This window comes from Myotis brandtii, unplaced genomic scaffold (genome assembly GCF_000412655.1).
Source record: "Myotis brandtii unplaced genomic scaffold, ASM41265v1 scaffold810, whole genome shotgun sequence".
Classification (NCBI taxonomy): domain Eukaryota; kingdom Metazoa; phylum Chordata; class Mammalia; order Chiroptera; family Vespertilionidae; genus Myotis; species Myotis brandtii.
Genome location: NW_005371274.1, coordinates 579123 through 598766, shown reverse-complemented (window position 1 = coordinate 598766; position 19644 = coordinate 579123). Strand labels below are relative to the sequence as shown.

The following is a 19644-nucleotide window of genomic DNA, read 5'->3' as shown; positions in this document are numbered from 1 at the left end:
AGGAAGGAATAAAGATCAGAGCAGAAGTAAATAAAATAATCTAAAAAAGTACAAAAGAGCAATGAAACCAAGAGCTGGGTGTGTTTTTTGTGGGTTTTTCTTAAAGACAAACAAGTCTGACAAACCTTTAACCAGAATAAATCAAGAATAAGAGAGGACACAGATAAATAAAATAGGAAGAAAAGAGAAGTAATGACTGACACAAAAGAAATACAATTAGACAATCTAGAAGAAATGGATAAATTTCTAGAAACATACATTCTTCCAAAACTGAATCAGGAAGAATCACAAAATCTAAATAAATAGATTACAACTAATGAAATAGAAGCAATAATAAAAAAAAAATTCCCAACAAACAAAAGTCCTAGACTGGATGGCTTCACAGGTGAATTTTACCAAATACTCAAAGGAGAACTAACACCTATCCTTCTCAAACTATTCCAAAAAGTTCAAGAGGAGGGAAGACTCCCAAGCTCATCTTACAAAGCCAATATTTTCAAAAACTAGGTATAGACACTACAAAGAAAAAAAATTATAGGCCAATTACCCTAATGAACATAGATGCTAAAATCTTTAACAAAATATTAGCAGACCAGGTCCAGCAATACATTAAAAAGTTCATGCACCATGATCAAATGGAATTTATTCCAGAGATGCAAAGTTGGTACAATATCCACATATCAATAAATGTGATATATATACCACATAAACAAATTGAAGGACAAAAAATCATATGATCATATCAATAGATGCAGAGAAAGCATTTGATAAAAGCCAGCACCCATTTATGATAAAAACTCTCAGCAAAACGGGAACAGAGGAAGCATACCTCAACATAATAAAAGCCATATATGACAAACCCACAGCAACATCATACTCAATGGGCAAAAACTATAAGCATTTTCCTTAAGATTGGGAACAAGGCAGGTATGTCTGTTTTCATCACTCTTATTCAATAGTTAGTACTGGAAGTCCTAGCCACAGCATTCAGACAAGAAGAAATAACAAGCATACAAACTGGAAAGGAAGAAGTAAAATTGTTAGTATTTGCAGGTGACATGATATTATATAGAGAGAACCTAAAGATTCCACCAAAAACTACTGGAACTGATAAATGAATTCAGTCAAGTAGAGGATATAAAATAAATCTATAGAAATCAGTTGCATTTTTATACACAAATAATGAACTACCAGAAAGGGAAACTAAGAAAACAATCCCATTTACAACTGCATAAAAATTTTTAAAAATACCTAGGAATAAATTTTACCAAGGATGTAAAAGACATGTATTCGGAAAATTATCAGACATTAAAGAAAGAAATTGAAGCTATATATATATATGTAAGTGGAAGCATGTACCACATCCATGGATAGCAAGAATTAACATCATTAAAATGTCCATACTAACCAAAGCAATCTATAGATTCAAAGCAATTCCTATCAAGATACCAGTGGCATATTTTATAGAACTAGAAAAATATTCCAAAAGCTTACATGGAATCACAAAAGACCCCAAATAGCCATAGCAATCTTGAGAAAGAACAAAGTTGGAGGAATCATGCTACCTGATATCAAACTATACTACAAGGCCATAGTAATCAAAACAGTATGGTATGGGTGGATGGGAGGTGATCAACCAAAGAACTTACATGCATATATTCATAACCCATGGACACAGACAATAGCCGACTGGGGCAAGAGGGCGGGCTGGAGGTGGTGAAGGGGGGAAAAAGTGGGGGCATATGTAATACTTAGAACAATAAAGATTAAAAACCAAACAGTATGAAAAAAAAAAAAAAAGAATGGTACTGGCATAAAAACAGACATATAGATCAATGGAACAGAATAGAGAGCCCAGAAATAAACCCAAACCTTTATGGTTAATTAATATTTGACAAAGGAGGCAAGAACATACAGTGGGCTAAAGGTAGTCTATTCAGTAAATGGTGTTGGGAAAATTGGACAGATAATGTGCAAAAAAAAAAGAAAGAAAGAAACGATACCACCTTTTTACACCATACACAAGAATAAACTAAAAATGGATTAGAGACTTAAATGTTAGACTCAAAACCATAAAAATCCTAGAAGGAAATATGGGCGGTAAAATCTCAGATGTTTCATGTAGCAATATGTTTCTTGATATATTGCCCTGGGTAAGGGAAACAAACAAAAAACACAAATGGGATTACATAAAACTTAAAAAGTTTTTGCACAGCAAAGGCAACCATCAACAAAACAAAAAGACAACCCACTGAATGGGAGAACATATGTGCCAATGATAAATCTGGTAAGGGGTTAATATCTAAAATTTATAAATAACTTAAAAAAAACTCAACACCAAAAAAAACTAATCCAATATAAAATGGGCAAAGAACCTAAATAAACACTTCTCCAAAGAGGACATACAGATGGTGAATAGACATATGAAAAGATGCTCAACATCACTAATCATCAGAGAAATGCAAATTAAAACCATAATGAGATATCACCTAACACCTGTTAGAATGGCTATCATCAATAAACAACAAACAAGTGCTGGCTAGGATGTGAAGAAAAGGGAACCCTCGTGCACTGCTGATAGAAATGCAGACTGGTGCAGCCACTGTGAAAGCAGTATGGAGGTAACTCAAATAATTAAAAATGGGACTGCCTTATGATCCAGCAATTCCACTTCTGGGACTATATTCCAAGAAACCCAAATCACTAATTAGAAAGACTATATGCATCTCTATGTTCACCACAGTGTTGTTTTACAATAGCCAAGATTTGGAAGCAGCCCAAGTGCCCATTAGCAGATGAGTGAATAAAAAAGCTGTGATACATAATGGAATACTACTCAGCCATAAAAAAAGAAGAAAATCTTACCTTTTACAACAGTATGGATGAATACTGGAGAATATTATGCTAAGTGAAATAAGCTAGTCAGAGAAAGAAAGTACCATATGATTTCACTTACATATATGCAGAATCTAATGAATAAAATAAACTAATAAATAAAATAGAAATAGGCTCAGATACAGAGAATAGACTGATGACTGTCAGAGAAGAGGTGGTTTGCGGGGCTGGGTGGAAAAGTTGAAGGGATTATTTTTTTTTAAATTTGTTTGTTAATACTCACCCGAGGATATTTTTTCCATTGATTTTTAGAGAGTGAAAGGGAGGGGGAGCAACACAGAAACATCGATGTCAGAGAAACATATCAATAGATTGCCTCCAGCACAAACCCCAACCGGGGCCGGGATTGAGCCTGCAACTGAGGTACGTGCCCTTGACTGGAATCAAACCCAAGACCCTTCATTCTGCAGGCCAATGCTCTACCCACTGAGCCAAACTGGCCAAGACAAGTTGAAGGGATTAAGCAAACAACAACTCTGAGACACAGACAACAGTATGGTAAGAGGGTAAAATTTAAAAAGAACTTAAAAAAACTCAACACCAAAAAGAAAAAAAAACGAATCCAATATAAAATGGGCAAAGAACCTAAATAAACACTTGACTTGGGGTGATGAATACACAATACAATATACGATGATGTATTATAGAACTGTATACCTGAAACCTATATAATTTTATTTACCAATGTCACCCCAATAAATTCAATTTAAAAAGTAATACCTAAAAAAATAAATAAAATAGGTTAAAAAAAAGAAAGAAAGAGAGAGATCATACCTCCCAGGAGGGATTAAAAAGGTCATTGCAAAGTTCTTCACAAAAGCTTTCCAAAGGCCATTCATTTGTCTAAATAAAAAAACAGACAATATTACTACTAATTCAAAGGTCTATTTTATGCTAATAATTTAATAAAGTGTATTTATGTAGCGGTATAATAATAATAGTCAGGTCTTAACATGTTTAAATAATTAAAATTGCTATTAATGAAGTAAAGGAATAAGATTTTTAATATAATTTATTTCATTTGACAGATTATTAAATACTATCTACTGACACATTAGTATGAAAAAATTATAAACAACTTCAAAGGACACTTTAGGGCATTTCAATAGTACCTCTTCAATTAAGGAAGAACTGTCTGGAACATTATCAATCAAGACTTTGGAATCATTTGCAGACTGATTAATAACAACATTTGATATTTTTCGTTTCTTTTCTTCTGGTTCTCCATCAGTGCTATCATTGCTAAAAAAAATAAAGTCACTGTTTGAAACGTGAATAAGGATAATGTGAACCACAATAAATGTAAGAAAACCCATCATTTGAACAAATGTTTTGTCATATTCTTATGATTTATTTATAATTTCATATATCAAATAACAAAAATTAACCACTGAGTCAGTATGGCTCAGTGGTTGAGCATCGACCTATGAACTAGAAGGTCACAGTTTGATTCCCGGTCAGGGCACATGCCGGGTTGCGGGTTCGATCCCTGATGGGGGGCAAGCAGAAGGCAGCCGATCAGTGATTCTCTGTCATCATTGAAGTTTCTATCTCTCTCTCCCTCTCCCTTCCTCTCTGAAATAAATAAAAAAAAATTTTAAATTAACTACTTAAAATTTGAGCAAAAATATATCCTTATTGATGAATATAAAATAGCCAATTAATTCTTACTTTCAAATTTAACAAGTCTTTGTTTTTTGCCTTTCTAGAACCAGCTCCTCTCAAACTCCCTTGGTCTAACCACCTAAATCTGGCCAAGCATAACTTTTTTAGGCTTCTGTACTCAGGAGAAAATATATTGAGTGACACACTATAATTTTATTAGTTCTTGAAAAACAGAGATAAGACAACTGATCAATAAAAATGTTTCCAAAAAATATGAGGAATGTTATTTTATGACTAAAGGACCATAAATATTGAGGCTGGCTCCATAACAAAATATTACAAAGGAGAAGACAAGTAAAACTATTCTGAATTAATGGAAAGGAACAAATTAGCACCGTCAAGGTATATACAGCATCATTTTCTGTAAATATTGCCCCCATCTTAATAGTGTAATTTGTTTGGCCAACTATATTTTCTATAAGGTGATGAATAAAATCTGAGCCTTTCTAATCTCACTCCTTATTGTTTTTACTCTAATTCTCTCCAATCTAGCCACATTGGTCACCTTACAGTCCTTGAATTAGTTGGGCACATTTCTACTTCCAGGCATTTGCCCTTGCTATTCCTCTATGTGGAAAGAAGTAAGGATTCTTTCAGATCCCGAAAAGTCAACTCTGTGAATCCCTCCTTGATCGGTCTATTTACATTTTAAAGTCTCTACCCCAAAACATTTCACTTTTTTCCTTCTTAATCCTTATTAACATGTGATTTATTCATTTATCTTATTTCACATCTTTCCCTCTAGCACAAGGGTGGGGAACCTTTTTTTTTTTTGGCCAAGGGCCATTCAGATAGTTATGACATAATTCACTTAATATATATTTATGTTGCTATGAAAAAAGTTCCTAGATTTATTGAATTTCGAGTCCCACCTGTGGTTGCCATGGCAAGGCCAGACCCCTGCTCTAGAATGTAAGCTCCAAAAAACAGAAATCTTTTATCTATTTTATTCACTACTGTATGTTGAGTGCCTAGTACAGTATCTGGCACATAGAAGATATTCAGTAAATATTCGTGGAATGAATGAATCACAAATCTGAAAAATAAGATCTAATATTTCCAATATTCAAATATTTGGGTAAAAGTGCTTATATAAATAAAAGCCAGTCGAAACAATTACTAGTTACCATACAATCCTAATGAACTGTTAACTTAAAAAATCTTGTTAACTACAAGCAATAAAGATTCTATACTTAAAAAATAAAATAATCCCATATGAAAATTTATACCAACTAGATGTTTATTATTTGTCCTTTACTGTGCCTAGCTTTTAACCCTTTGAGTGCCAACCAATATCCTAGGAACTATGCTAAAATTGCCAAGGCATTTTGAGTTAAGGTTTTTAAATTTTTTTTTCCCACATAAAGAGTGAACTACTAGCATCTAATAGTGACACTGCAGGAGGAGCGCAATAGCGCTCCCGGCACTTTTGGCGAAAGACAGGAGGTGCGCGATCATGCTCCCGGCACTCTAGGGGTTAAATAAACACTGTAAACACTTATTTTTTAGCTTTATATAGATGGGGAAAATGTAAAAAGGTTGCCATCTGCAACAAACATTTATTTTTATAGGCTCTCGTGTTTAATCCATCATTTACTCAAGCACTTCTTGAATACCACTAAAAATTCTGATATAATAGAGCTGAATGGGGCCCAAGATCCTGCATTTTAACAAGTCCCTCAAGTGCTTCTGAAGGGGGTTGTTTTAAACCACCCTTTGAGAAATGCTGCTCCAACCCATGAACAGATACCACTTTTACTGACTCATTAAGAACATGAGAGAAAAAAGAAAAACAAAAACGTGAGGATCATGAGTTCAACCATAGAGTTCTTTCCTACAACAAGTTAGGTAAACAAGACATAATTATTACCTGTTATTTGGTTTAGCCTCCAGCCTAAGAAACAGGCAATGTAATACTATAATAGTTCTCATTTTACTAATGCACTCTTCCTAACTTGTAGCCCTTACACCCGTGGTCGGCAAACTGTGGCTCACGAGCCACATGCGGCTCTTTGGCCCCTTGAGTGTGGCTCTTCCTAAGCCTTAGGAGTACCCTAAATAAGTTAATAACAGTGTACCTACCTATATAGTTTAAGTTTAAAAAATTTGGCTCTCAAAAGAAATTTCAATCGTTGTACTGTTGATATTTGGCTCTGCTGACTAATGAGTTTGCCGACCACTGCCTTACATCATCATCTTTCTGACTTCACTCTTTACTACTCTCATTTCCATCCACTCATCCTGGCTATACGGCCCTTCTTTCTATTTCTTGGATACTCCATGATTAAGGGATTTATACTGTTGCCTCTGCTTGAAATGTGCTCCCCTTGGAAGACCTTCAGCCCTCGTTCAGAGTTCATAGTTAGTAAGGAAAACATCTGCATGCAGATTTTTCTGGGAAGTTGTCCTAGTCCCTATAATAGTAAATACTCTCTGACAGTTGAGCAAGACAATCCAAATGGTACTCCACAGCTAGAGACAATGTCAGCAAAATGTTTTAGAGATCAAGCAGACACAGATTTAAGCTATATAGCAGTACTATTTTAAGTGAATAGCAGAAAAAGATTTCTACCTCTTCTCATTGGTTTCCACTGCATCCCTGGATCTCTGTTTTGCAAATAACTTGGCCATTCTTTTAGCTTTATTCTTTTGTCTATTGCTCATTCCTGCTCGAAATTCTGAGTCAATAAGTTCAGCTGCCTGGAGAGTCTAAAAGAATAAAAGAACAGAGTTTGAACTAAAGAAGTCAAATATCCATAGTCTCAGCCTCAAAAGAGGAGTATGTCTATAAATTTCACTATATACAAATTGATCACATTCTTTTTTGAGAGCTTCATGCTATTCCACTGTATGGCTGTACCATAATTTCACTCTCTTCTTCCTTTTTCCCTGTTCTTCCAAATCCTAACAGATGCTCATGTTTCTTAATTTTTCTTATGTCATGGATGTGACACAAATGTATGGTCCTAACCCACAAAAAAGACATGAGATTTCAAAATAACCATAATACCAATCAAAAATTATAAGAATAAAGAATGTCAATGCAAGAAACTGATAATTATCATCTGTTGAAAAATATTTTAAAAATTATAGCCAGAAGTGATTGGTCCAGCATCCTATAGTCAACTTACCCCAATAAGCACTCTTCTTCTAAGCACTCACTGCCTACTGTTTTTTTAATCTCTTCTCCATTCATGGGAGACATTATAAAGACTGTGAAGTTAGAAATGCTTTCAGCCCAAGCCTAAAGATCCTTTCTGCCACTAACTGATTAAGATTCAAATGAAATTTACCATTCTACAACCAATTAAGGCCACTGGTATGGATCCCATGCTACAGTCTTGATCCAGGGACCATTGGTGCACATATAAGGCAATCTACACTAATAAAAGAGAAACATGGTAATTAGCGTACGACCGCTACCCTTCCCATTGGCTAATCAGCATATCCTTATGCAAATTAACTGTCAGCCAAGATGGCAGCCGGCAGCCATGCACTGAAGCGAACAGGGAGGCTTGCTTGCTCCAGTGACTGGCAGACTCCAACGTTCCCCGCCTAACTTGCTGGCCTCTCAGCTGCAACTCTAAGCAACTATGTTGCAAATATAGAACGCTAAACAAACCCCCAAAAACCGGCTTTCAGTCAGCCAGGCTTCAGCCAGCCGGACCGCAACATTGTATCAATGTTTTCAGCAGCAAGGCCTCAGAGCTAAAGCTGGCCCAGAATAAAAAAAAAAAAAGAAAAGAAAAAAAGGAGCAGTTGGGAGCTTCAGTCACCCGCCAGCCTGAAAAAGGCCCTCAGCCCCTCAGCCAGCCTGGCCAGGCACCCCAGTGGGGACCCCCACCCTGATCCAGGACACCCTTCAGGGCAAACCAGCCGGCCCCCACCCGTGCACCAGGCCTCTATTCTATATAGTAAAAGGGTAATATGCCTCCCAGCACCGGGATCAGCAGAGCCGCGAGGCCTCCTGGCACCGGGATCAGCGTGACAGGGGGCAGCGCCCAAACCCCCTGATCGCCCTGTGGCTCTGTGTGTGACAGGGGGCGGGGCCACAACCTCCCTATCTGCCCTGCTCTGTTCGTGACAGGGTGCGGTTCCCCAACCCCCTGATCAGCCCTGCTCTGTGCCTGATAGGGGGTAGCTCCCCAACCCCCTGATCGCCCTGCGGCTGTGTGTGTGACAGGGTGCGGCGCCCCAACCCCCTGATCGGCCCTGCTCTGTATGTCACAGGGTGCGGAGCACCAACCCCCACCCCACGGGCCCTGCTCTGTGTGTGACAGGGGGGAGCTCCTCAACCCCCTGATCGGCCCTGCTCTGTGCGTGACAGGGGGGAGCTCCTCAACCCCCTGATCGGCCCTACTCTGTGAGTGACGGGGCAGCACCCCAACCCTCTGATCGGCCCAGCTCTGTGCGTGACAGGGGGGAGCTCCTCAACCCCCTGATCGGCCCTACTCTGTGAGTGACGGGGCAGCACCCCAACCCTCTGATCGGCCCAGCTCTGTGCGTGACAGGGGGGAGCTCCTCAACCCCCTGATCGGCCCTACTCTGTGAGTGACGGGGCAGCACCCCAACCCTCTGATCGGCCCAGCTCTGTGCGTGACAGGGGGGAGCTCCTCAACCCCCTGATCGGCCCTACTCTGTGAGTGACGGGGCAGCACCCCAACCCTCTGATCGGCCCAGCTCTGTGCGTGACAGGGGGGAGCTCCTCAACCCCCTGATCGGCCCTACTCTGTGAGTGACGGGGCAGCACCCCAACCCTCTGATCGGCCCAGCTCTGTGCGTGACAGGGGGGAGCTCCTCAACCCCCTGATCGGCCCTACTCTGTGAGTGACGGGGCAGCACCCCAACCCTCTGATCGGCCCAGCTCTGTGCGTGACAGGGGGGAGCTCCTCAACCCCCTGATCGGCCCTACTCTGTGAGTGACGGGGCAGCACCCCAACCCTCTGATCGGCCCAGCTCTGTGCGTGACAGGGGGGAGCTCCTCAACCCCCTGATCGGCCCTACTCTGTGAGTGACGGGGCAGCACCCCAACCCTCTGATCGGCCCAGCTCTGTGCGTGACAGGGGGGAGCTCCTCAACCCCCTGATCGGCCCTACTCTGTGAGTGACGGGGCAGCACCCCAACCCTCTGATCGGCCCAGCTCTGTGCGTGACAGGGGGTGGCGCCGCAACCTCCCCATCGACCCTGCCTTGAGTGTGACAGGGGGCGGTGCCCCCACTCCCCAATCAGCCCTGCTCTGAGCCCAACCAGGGGCTGCACCTAGGGATTGGGCCTGCCCTCTGCCACCCGGGAGCAGGCCTAAGCCAGCAGGTCGTTATCTCCCGAGGGGTCCCAGACTGCGAGAGGGCACCGGCCGGGCTGGGGGACCCCCCTTCCCTCCCCCCCCCCCCCCCCGAGTGCACAAATTTTTGTGCACCGGGCCTCTAGTGGAGCAATAATGACCTAATGCAGCAGTAACTCCTCCCAAATGTCCATTACAACCAAACTTGGATCTTTCAAACCATAAACTGGCTGTTACCCATCCCATGTCCAACTCTTCTGTATACTGACTATTTTCTCTAATATACCTGCCCATTCATTTTCTTACACCATGCCCAATTACCATACTGTGATCACAGTACTACATTTTTGTTCTCCTTTAATTCTATTTTTTTTATTTACCCCTTTTTCTACCTCATTTCTTTCCACTCTTTATTGGTTGTCATTATATTTTCTGCCTCTTTATACTCTTTTCCTTTTCCCTTCCAGTATGTGCAATATTGTTCTTTGTCTGCAAAGGTAATTCATCATCACACACCCCCTAACCCTAAAAATATAAAGTTGACAAATTCTAATGGTTAAGAGAACAATTACTATAAAGGCAAATAGACCATTCTCAAGTAAAGGGCAAGGCCAAGGGAATGAGAAGGTGGTTTTATGATTGCAAAGCAGGAAATCCTAACAGGGCTCACAGAACCCTGAAAGAATATTGCAAGGGCAAGAAGAAAGGGTACTGAACCCCTGAAAGGTAGTATTTCACTTGTATGTTAATGTTCCTGAGGAGAAAGCCACAGCTTATAATGAGTCTGGGGCATTAAAAAAAAACAAGTGCACAGGCATCTATTGGAAATTGGAAGAACAGAGAGAAAAGGGGCAATACAGAACAGAAGTATGGTAAAGCCACTAACAAAATAGCCTGAGGCTATTACAAAAGAATGTGATCAATCTATATATATATTGATATTTCAGTTACATGAAGTCAGTAAAGGTAAACATGGCTTAAAAGGGCACACATACTTGTCTACACACAGAACATTTCAGAAGGATGCATAAATAACTACAACAGGATTGCCTATGCAGCATGGGGACATGGCTATCTATCAATTATTGGAAAGAAACTTCTTTTACTTCATATTGTATATCCTTTTTAAATGTTTAAATCCTTTTTATCATGTTTGTTACTTTCTCAAATTAAAAAATGAAGGAACACTTGTGCACTGCTGGTGGGAATGCAGACTGGTGCAGCCACTATGGAAGACAGTATGGAGTTTCCTCAAAAAACTAAAAATGGAACTCCCATTTGACCCTGTGATCCCACTCTGATTTCTGAAATGTTTGTGTTATTCCTATCATTTAAGCAGTACTTTATTATTTTTGCTTATGGTTTTAGAAAAAAAATTACTTAAGGAAATGTTTATTTTTCATTCTGTTCAGAGATAGAAAGAAAGATCCTATATTTTGCTATTTGGTATGAAAATGAAAAATGGAGGTTTAGACTAAAATAGTACAAAGGTTAGTTGCATTTTCAGTCAAGAAATAAAAAAAATAACATTTCAATCAAATTACAACTTAATGGAAGTCAGTCTGAACAGCGGTCACTAAGCCTGGAAGCAGAAGTAACAATTACTGTTAGGAAATAGGTCTGGATTGCTGGTTTTTCTCTTTTAAAAAAGTGTATAATAATCTTCAATATTACTCTGGTTTTATAATGTATATATAGAGAGAACAAAGCAATAGAGAATGAACTAGAAACTCACCTAATTTTTCCAGTTATGCTACCTGAATGAAAACTAATAAACACTTTAGATTTCCTAAGTACAGAGGCAAGAATATACAGTGGGGTAAAGACAGTCTCTTTGATAAATGGGGTTGGGGAAATTCGACAGATATAATGCAAGAAAATGAAACTAGACCACTTTCTTACATCAGGTTCAAAAATAAACACAATAAGACACTGGGGGGTAAGGGAGGCCAGGGGATTGTCAAGGGCGGGGGTGGGGGACACATATGTAATACCCTTTGTAATACTTTTAGCAATAAAAAATAAAATAAAACAAAACGCTACAATAATAGTAAAAAAAAATAAAATAAAATACCACTACAATTATAAAAAAAAAAAAATGAATCACAGCTCTAAAGATTTTAGATTCATATCTGACTATGATAGCCCTTACTATCCCACTCTCTCAAACATTTACTTTTTTTCCCCCTTTGCTAAAGAACAAAGGAAAGAGCAACTGGTGCAACTAGGAGTTCTCAATATAAGAGGCTTCAAAAGGTCCACCACAGGTCTTATCTAACAGTCCAGTCTCTACAAGGTAGGTTGAACTTCTATCTCTTTAAAAATCTGTCACCAGAAACCCAATTTATAAAGACATTAGCAATGAACAGAATTAAAGACAGTATTTTTTAAAAATTGCAGCTGCTTAGCAAAATGAAACAAGCCCTTTGTATTATTGTTTAAAATCAAACAAATAAAGGTTTTACCTACAGGTTGTTTGTTTACAAAGGTTGCTGAAGTTGGGGTATAATCTAAATCTTCATCATTAAAGAGTTCTTCAGTACTCATTCCAATGGCTTCTCCCATATTAAGGCCAAGTTTCTTCTGTAATAGTTTTCGTTGGCGTGCTATCCTCTCTTTAGGATCCACTTCACCTTTAAGCAGAAAAGAAATACATTTCCTCTAAATCAGCTAAGAAGTATTCGCTCAGTGGATAGATCATCAGCCTGTGGACTGAAGGGTCCCGGGTTCGATTCTGGTCAAGGGTACATGCCTGAGTTGCAGGCTTGGTCCCCAGTAGGGGGCATGCAGGAGGCAGCCAATCAATGATTCTCTTACCGTTGATGTTTCTATCTCTCTCCCTCTTCCTTCCTCTCTGAAATTAATAAATATATTTAAAATTTTTTAAAAATATAAGAGAAGCTCAAATAAAACTTAAAAAAAATAAAATACAAATTTTTTTTTTAACTGTTAAAACATCCCTCCTGCCCTGGCTGCTTTGGCTCAGTGGATAGAGTGTCAGCCTGGGTTCTGAAGAGTCCTGGGTTCAATTCCGGCCAAGGGTACATGCATGAGTTGTGGGCTTGGTTCCCAGTAGGGGGCATGCAGGAGGCATCTGATCAATGATTGTCATCATTGATATTTCAATCTTTCTCTCCCTCTTCCTTCCTTTCTGAATCAATAAAAATATATTTTATAAAATTAAAACAACCCTCCTGACAATAAGCAAGCCATACTCAGTCTTTAATAGTGGATAATTTAATGTCATAAATTCCATTACCTAACCATTAGAAAATATTTTTCATTGAGACTTCCCCATTGCCCTATTGTCAATTATCGAGTATATATAAAATGAGATCTATTCCTATGGAAAAATATAATCTTATTTTAGTATAACTATACCTTGTACATTCTCTGAAAGATCTAACCAAGCTAAGACAAAACAAAAATCTAGGTTTTATTTGACAGAAAAGATCTCAACAAATACATGCTTATTCCAAGTGAGGCTTTTATGTATTCTGAGATGATATACCCCTAGTAACAAAGATAAGGCATAAAAGTAGACAGATTTTAAATGTCCCAAGTAAAACCTGTAATACTTCACTGGAAAACAGATCAAAAGGTATTATTTTAAAAACTAGAGGCCGGGTGCCTGTCCCTCAGCCCACCTGCACCCTCTCACAATCCAGGAGCCATCAGGTTATGTCCAATAGACGGCTTAGGCCCGCTCCCCATGGGTTGGCAATCGGACATCCTTAGCGCTGCTGCAGAGGTGGGAGAGGCTCCCACCACCACCCATGTGCTCACCAGCCGTGAGCCAGCTTCTTGCTGAGCGGCACTCCCCCTGTGGGAGCATACTGACCACCAGGGGGAAGCTCCTGTGTTGAGCATCTGCCCCTGGTGGTCAATGTGCGTCATAGCAACCAATCGTTCTGCAGTTTGGTCGATTTGCATATTACCCTTTTATTAGATAGGATATAATTTTGTGCTTAAAAATAGCTAAATTGCAAGATATGGCTCTACAAAATTAGAAATTTTTTTTAACATTTTAAAAACTATAATGATTTGCTTCTCATAAGTTCTTACTGGACTAACTCTCCACAGATTATAAGCTCTAGACAAAATATGAAAAAAACAAATACCTGAAAACAATGACTGGAAAGAGTACAAAAGTAGGCATATACCTTTAGAGAATTGTCAATACCTGGAAGAAGAGCATGGCACTGGGTGAGTCTCCCAATTTTGCAGTTTTTAACCTGAGGGTAAACCCAGTCCATGGTGTATGGGCAGCTAAAAGCTGGATAAAAAACCCAGTCTCTCTGGCTTGAAGAACTAGAAAAGAGTCAGGGGTCAATACAGCTACTGGAAGATAGAGAAAACGCAGAAAGTAGAGAGCCAGAGAGAAACAGCAAATTTTGTATAAACTCAGCCAAATCTCTGGCTGAATTCTGAACTTTGCACACACAGGGCAGACTCCACACAGTCCAGTTAAAGCTAAAATTTGATCTGAAATTTTAGCTGTTGGAATCTGTAATTTGAGTTTCACCAAATTAAATGCATGCTAAAACAAACAAGCAACAAAAACCAAATCAACCAAAACACTCTGGAAGAATATAACAGATTCCAGCATGTGTGAGGGATACAATCCAAAATTAACTGACATACAAAGAATCAAGAAATGTAACCCATTCTCCAAAGAAAAGACAAACTCTGAGATAACCCAGATGTTGAAATTAGAGGGCAAGATTTTTCCTCCTCAACCAAGGACACTTTTTATTAATTTTAGAGAGAGAAATGTGGGGAGAGATAGAGAGAGGGAGGGAGAAAAGGAGAGAAAGAAAGGGAGGGAGGGACAGAGAGGGAAGCATCAATGTGAGAAAGAAACTTTGACCAGTTGCCTCCTATACGTGTCCCGACCAGGGATCGAACCTGCAATCTGAGTATGTGCCCTGCCTGAACTCAAATCAAACCCTCCACCTCTCAGTGTATGGGATGACACTCACTAACTGAGCCACATCAACCAGGGCAATGACAATATTTTAAAGCTGCGAGTTTAACAATGCTCAATGTAAAGGAAGATACTATCACAATAATGAAAATATAGGATACCTCAATAGAGAAACAGAAACTATAAAAAAAGATCACCTTCAAGTACATCAAGGACCTGCCTGAAGACTTGAAATGAAAAATTATCTATATGGGTTCTGCAGAAAGTGAAAAATACGATCAAGTTGTAGACTCTGTCTTAGTGGGCCCTGTTCATAGGAGAAGGCATATGTTTGTATTTCAGGCTGATGCACCTAATCCAAGACTAATTCCAGATGCAGAAGCAATAGGTCTAACAGTTGTGCTAATTACATGCACCGATTGAGGTCAGAATTTATTAGATTTGGCTATTATATAAGTAATGAATATTATCGAGACAGAATTAAGGGAAAATCCACCAGTAAAACTAGACTTTTCTAAGCTTCAAAGGAACATTTGGGCATTGAATCCCAGAGTCACACGATTCCACATTAATTCAGAAGATAACACAGAAAAACTGGAAGATGCAGAAAACAGTAATACAAATCTACAATCACTTCTTTCAACGGATGCATTACACCTTCAGCATCAAAGGGATGGTCCACGTCAGAAAACTCACTAAACGTCATGTTAGAATCCCACATGGAATGCCATGTGACCGCCTGCCATCTCTTTAGTACAAATTAAGGTATAAAAACACCCAGAACTATTTCCCTAAAATTTCATAAGTCATAGACACTAAGATACAATGTGAAAAATTTGTTTAAAAAACATCCTGTAGAATGTTTATAAGAAAACCAGTATTTGAGCAAATCGTAGAATATAAATACAACTATTTTAAAGTAATTTTTTCTGTTATTTTACTTGTTCTGAAACTAATCTGATTAAAACATATATATACTTTTAAAAAAATAAAGAAAAGAGAGGGGGGGAAAAAAGATCGAAAGAAGCAAACAACTCAAAATGAAATTAAGAAAACAATTCTAGCCCAGCCGATATGGCTCCATGGTTGAGCTTCCGACCTATGAACCAGGAGGTCACCATTCGATTCCCAGTCAGGGCATATGCCCAGGTTGAGGGCTCGATTCCCGGTGTGGGGCATGCATGGGGCAGTTGGTCAATTATTCACTCTCATCATTGATGTTTCTTTCTCTCCCTCTCTTTTCCTCTCAGAAATCAATAAAAATATTTTTTCTAAAATTCTATTTACAACATCAAAAGCAAAAATTAAAACTTATATTCTGAAAACTACAAAATATTGGTGAAAGAAATTAAGGAACATTCCGTGTTCATGGATCATTGTCAAGACAGTAATAATTCCAAAACTGATATACAGAATCAACACAATTCCTATTTTATTAGTTAGCTTTTTTGCAAAGATTGAAAAACTGATCCTAAATTTCACATAGAAAATCAAAAGATTCAGAATATCCACAACAATATTAAAAAAGAACGAAGTTTAATTTTTTTCTTTATTAAAGTATTACATGTGTCCTTATGCCCCCACTCATGCACTCAACCCCCGGTGTCTGTGTCCATTGGTTAGGCTTATATGCATACAAAGAAGTCCTTTGGTTGAGCTCTCCCCCTTCCCCCACCCTCCCCTACCTTCCCTCTGAGGTTTGACGGTCTGATTGATGCTTCTCTGTCTCTGGATCTGTTTTTGTTCATCAGTTTATGTTGTTCATTATATTCCACAAATGAGTTAGATCATGTGATATTTATCTTTCTCTGACTTATTTCGCTTAGCAAAATGCTCTCCAGGTCCATTCGTGCTGTTGCAATGGTAAGAATTCCTTCTTTTTTACCGCAGAGTACTATTCCATTGTGTAGATGTACCACTGTTTTCTAATCCACTCATCTGCTGATGGGCACTTAGGCTGTTTCCAAATCTTAGCTATTGTAAATTGTGCTGCTATGAACATAGGGGTGCATATATCCTTTCTGACTGGTGTTTCTAGTTTCTTGGGATATATTCCTAGAAGTGGGATCACTGGGTCAAATAGGAGTTCCATTTTTAGTTTTTTGAGGAAATTCCATACTGTTCTCCACAGTGGCTGCACCAGCCTGCATTCCCACCAGCAGTGCACGAGAGTTCCTTTTTCTCTGCATCCTCGCCAGCACTAGTCGTTCGCTTGATTTGTTGATGATAGACATTCTGACAGGTGTGAGATGATACCACATTGTCATTTTGATTTGCATCTCTCAGATGATTAGTGACTTGGAGTATGTTTTCTTATGTCTCTTGGCCTTCCTTATGTTCTCTTTCATAAATTATCTATTTAGGTCCGTTGCCCATTTTTTGATTGGGTTGTTTATCTTCCTTATGTTAAGTTGTATGAGTTCCCTGTAAATGTTGGAGATGAAATCCTTATCAGTGATAACATTGGAAAATATGTTCTCCCATGCAGTGGGCTTTCTTGTTGTTTTGTTGATGGTTTCTTTTACTGTGCAGAAGCTTTTTATTTTGATGTAGTCCCATTTGTTTATTTTCTCTTTAGTTTCCACTGCCCTAGGAGCTGTATTGGTGAAGAAATTGCTTTGGCATGTCTGAGATTTTGCTGCCTGTGGATTCCTCTAATTATTTTTATGGTTTCCCATCTTATGTTTAAGTCCTTTATCCATTTTGAGTTTATTTTTGTGTATGGTGTAAATTGGTGGTCTGGTTTCATTTTTTTTTGCATGTATCTGTCCAATTTTCCCAACATCATTTACTGAAGAGACTATCTTGACTCCATTGTATATTCTTGCCTCCTTTGTCAAATATTAATTGAGCATAGTGGTTTGGGTCGATTTCTGGGTTCTCTATTCTATTCCATTGATCTATATGTCTGTTCTTGTGCCAGCACCAGGCAGTTTTGAGAGCAGTGGAGGCCCATGCTTCTTGGTTTTAAAACTTACCACAAAGCAAGAGTAACCAAGACTATGAGGTATTGGCATAAGGACAGACACCAATGGAATAGAGTTGAGAATCCAACAAAACTGTCTATGACCAACTGATTTTCAACAAGGGTGCCAGACAATTCAGTGGGGGAAAGAATAGTTCTTTTCAACAATGGCGTTGAGACAACAGGAGAGCCACATGCAAAAGAATTAAATTGGACCCATAACCCCACAACACATACAAAAATTAATTCAAAATGGATCAAATGCCTAATAGTAAGGGCTAAACCTATAAAACTCTTAGAAGAAAATGTAGGGGTAAGTGAGCGTAGATTTGGCGATAGTGTCTTATATATGCCATCAAAAGCTTGAGAGGAAAAAAGATAACTGGAATTGTTCAAAATTAGTAACTTTTGTGCTTCAAAGGATACTATCATGAAAGTGAAAACACTACCCACAAAATAAAAGATGTCAGTAAATCATATATCAAACAAAAGGTTTGTATCTAGAATATATATCTTACAACTCAGTAATAAAAGAACAATATTCCACTTAAAAATGGGCAAAGGAGGTACATCTATACAATGGAATACTACACTGCGGTAAATAAGAAAGAATTCTTACCACTTGCAATAGCATGAATGGAACTGGAGAGCATTATGCTAAGTGAAATAAGCCAGTCAGAGAAAGATAAATATCACATGATCTCACTCATTTGTGGAATACAATGAACAACATAAACTGATGAACAAAAACAGATCCAGAGACAGAGAAGCATCGATCAGACCGTCAAACCTCAGAGGGAAAGTAGGGGAGGATGGGGGTAAGGGGGAGAGTTCAACCAAAAGACTTGTATGCATGCATATAAGTATAACCAACGGACACAGACACCAGGGGGATGAGGGCCTGAGTGGGAAGGATGGGGGGCAATGGGGGAATAAGGACACATATGCAATGCCTTAATCAATAAAGAAAAGAATAAATAAATAGATAGATAGATAAATAAATAAATAAATAAATTCAGAAAACAAAAGGACTACTGTATATATGAATGTGTCTCCTGGAGGCAGCATATGGTTGGGTTTTGTGTTTTGATACAATCTGATATGATGTGCCCTTTTTATTGATGAGTTTAGTCCATTTACATTTAAGGTGATTATTGATGTATGAGGATTTCCTATACATTTGATCTTCTGTTTTCTGGTAACTGTGTCTTCATTGTCCCTTTTTCCTTGTGTTTTTGTCTGTTGTTTTAGTTGGTGGTATTCTATGCTTTTTACTCTGTTTACTATTTTTTCTAGTTTATGTGTCTCAGTTCTGGATTTTGTTGTTGTTGTTGCTAACATTATATTTATGCAAAAGAAAGGGAGGCCAGTGATATGTTTCTGAGGTGTGTATCTGTTTAGGTAGCAATGCTGACCTTCCTCTGCATGTTTCTCAGCAGGGAATCCATCCTGGAGTGATTTCTGCTGGCAGTTCTAGAAGCCTGCATTCACATTCTTTGCCAGCTAGGATGTCAGAGGGAATGGGGGGGGGGGGGGGGAAAAGATCAACCAAGGAACTTGCATACATATATATATAACCTATGGACACTGACAATAGTGCAGTGAAGGCGTGGGGTTGGGGGTGGGGATGGACTAGAAGGAGTCAATGGGGAGAAAAAAAGGGGACATATGTAATACTTACCACAATAAAGATTTTAAAATAAATAAAAATCCTATATAAAAAAGGCTAATATGGCCCTAACCGGTTTGGCTCAGGGGATAGAGCGTCGACCTGCGGACTGAAGGGTCCCAGGTTCGATTCCGGTCAAGGGCATGTACCTGGGTTGCGGGCACGTCCCCAGTGGGGGGCGTGCAGGAGGCGGCTGAATCGATGTTTCTCTCTCATCGATGTTTCTAACTCTGTATCCCTCT

At 38.9% G+C, this 19644-nt stretch overlaps 1 protein-coding gene and 1 pseudogene across 1 annotated transcript in view; one reads left to right on the top strand and one right to left on the bottom strand.

Moving 5' to 3' along the window:
- BTAF1 (BTAF1 RNA polymerase II, B-TFIID transcription factor-associated, 170kDa) overlaps nt 1-19644 on the bottom strand; it is a 116314-nt gene that overhangs the window by 62146 nt on the left and 34524 nt on the right. Inside the window, exons 5-8 of the mRNA XM_005884041.2 lie at nt 12311-12474; nt 7133-7269; nt 4008-4137; nt 3670-3738 (exon numbers count right to left, since the gene is read on the bottom strand). Of these exons, the coding sequence (XP_005884103.1) occupies nt 3670-3738; nt 4008-4137; nt 7133-7269; nt 12311-12474 (500 nt within the window). The remainder of the gene's footprint in view (nt 1-3669; nt 3739-4007; nt 4138-7132; nt 7270-12310; nt 12475-19644) is intronic.
- LOC102242732 lies at nt 14038-15532 on the top strand (annotated as a pseudogene).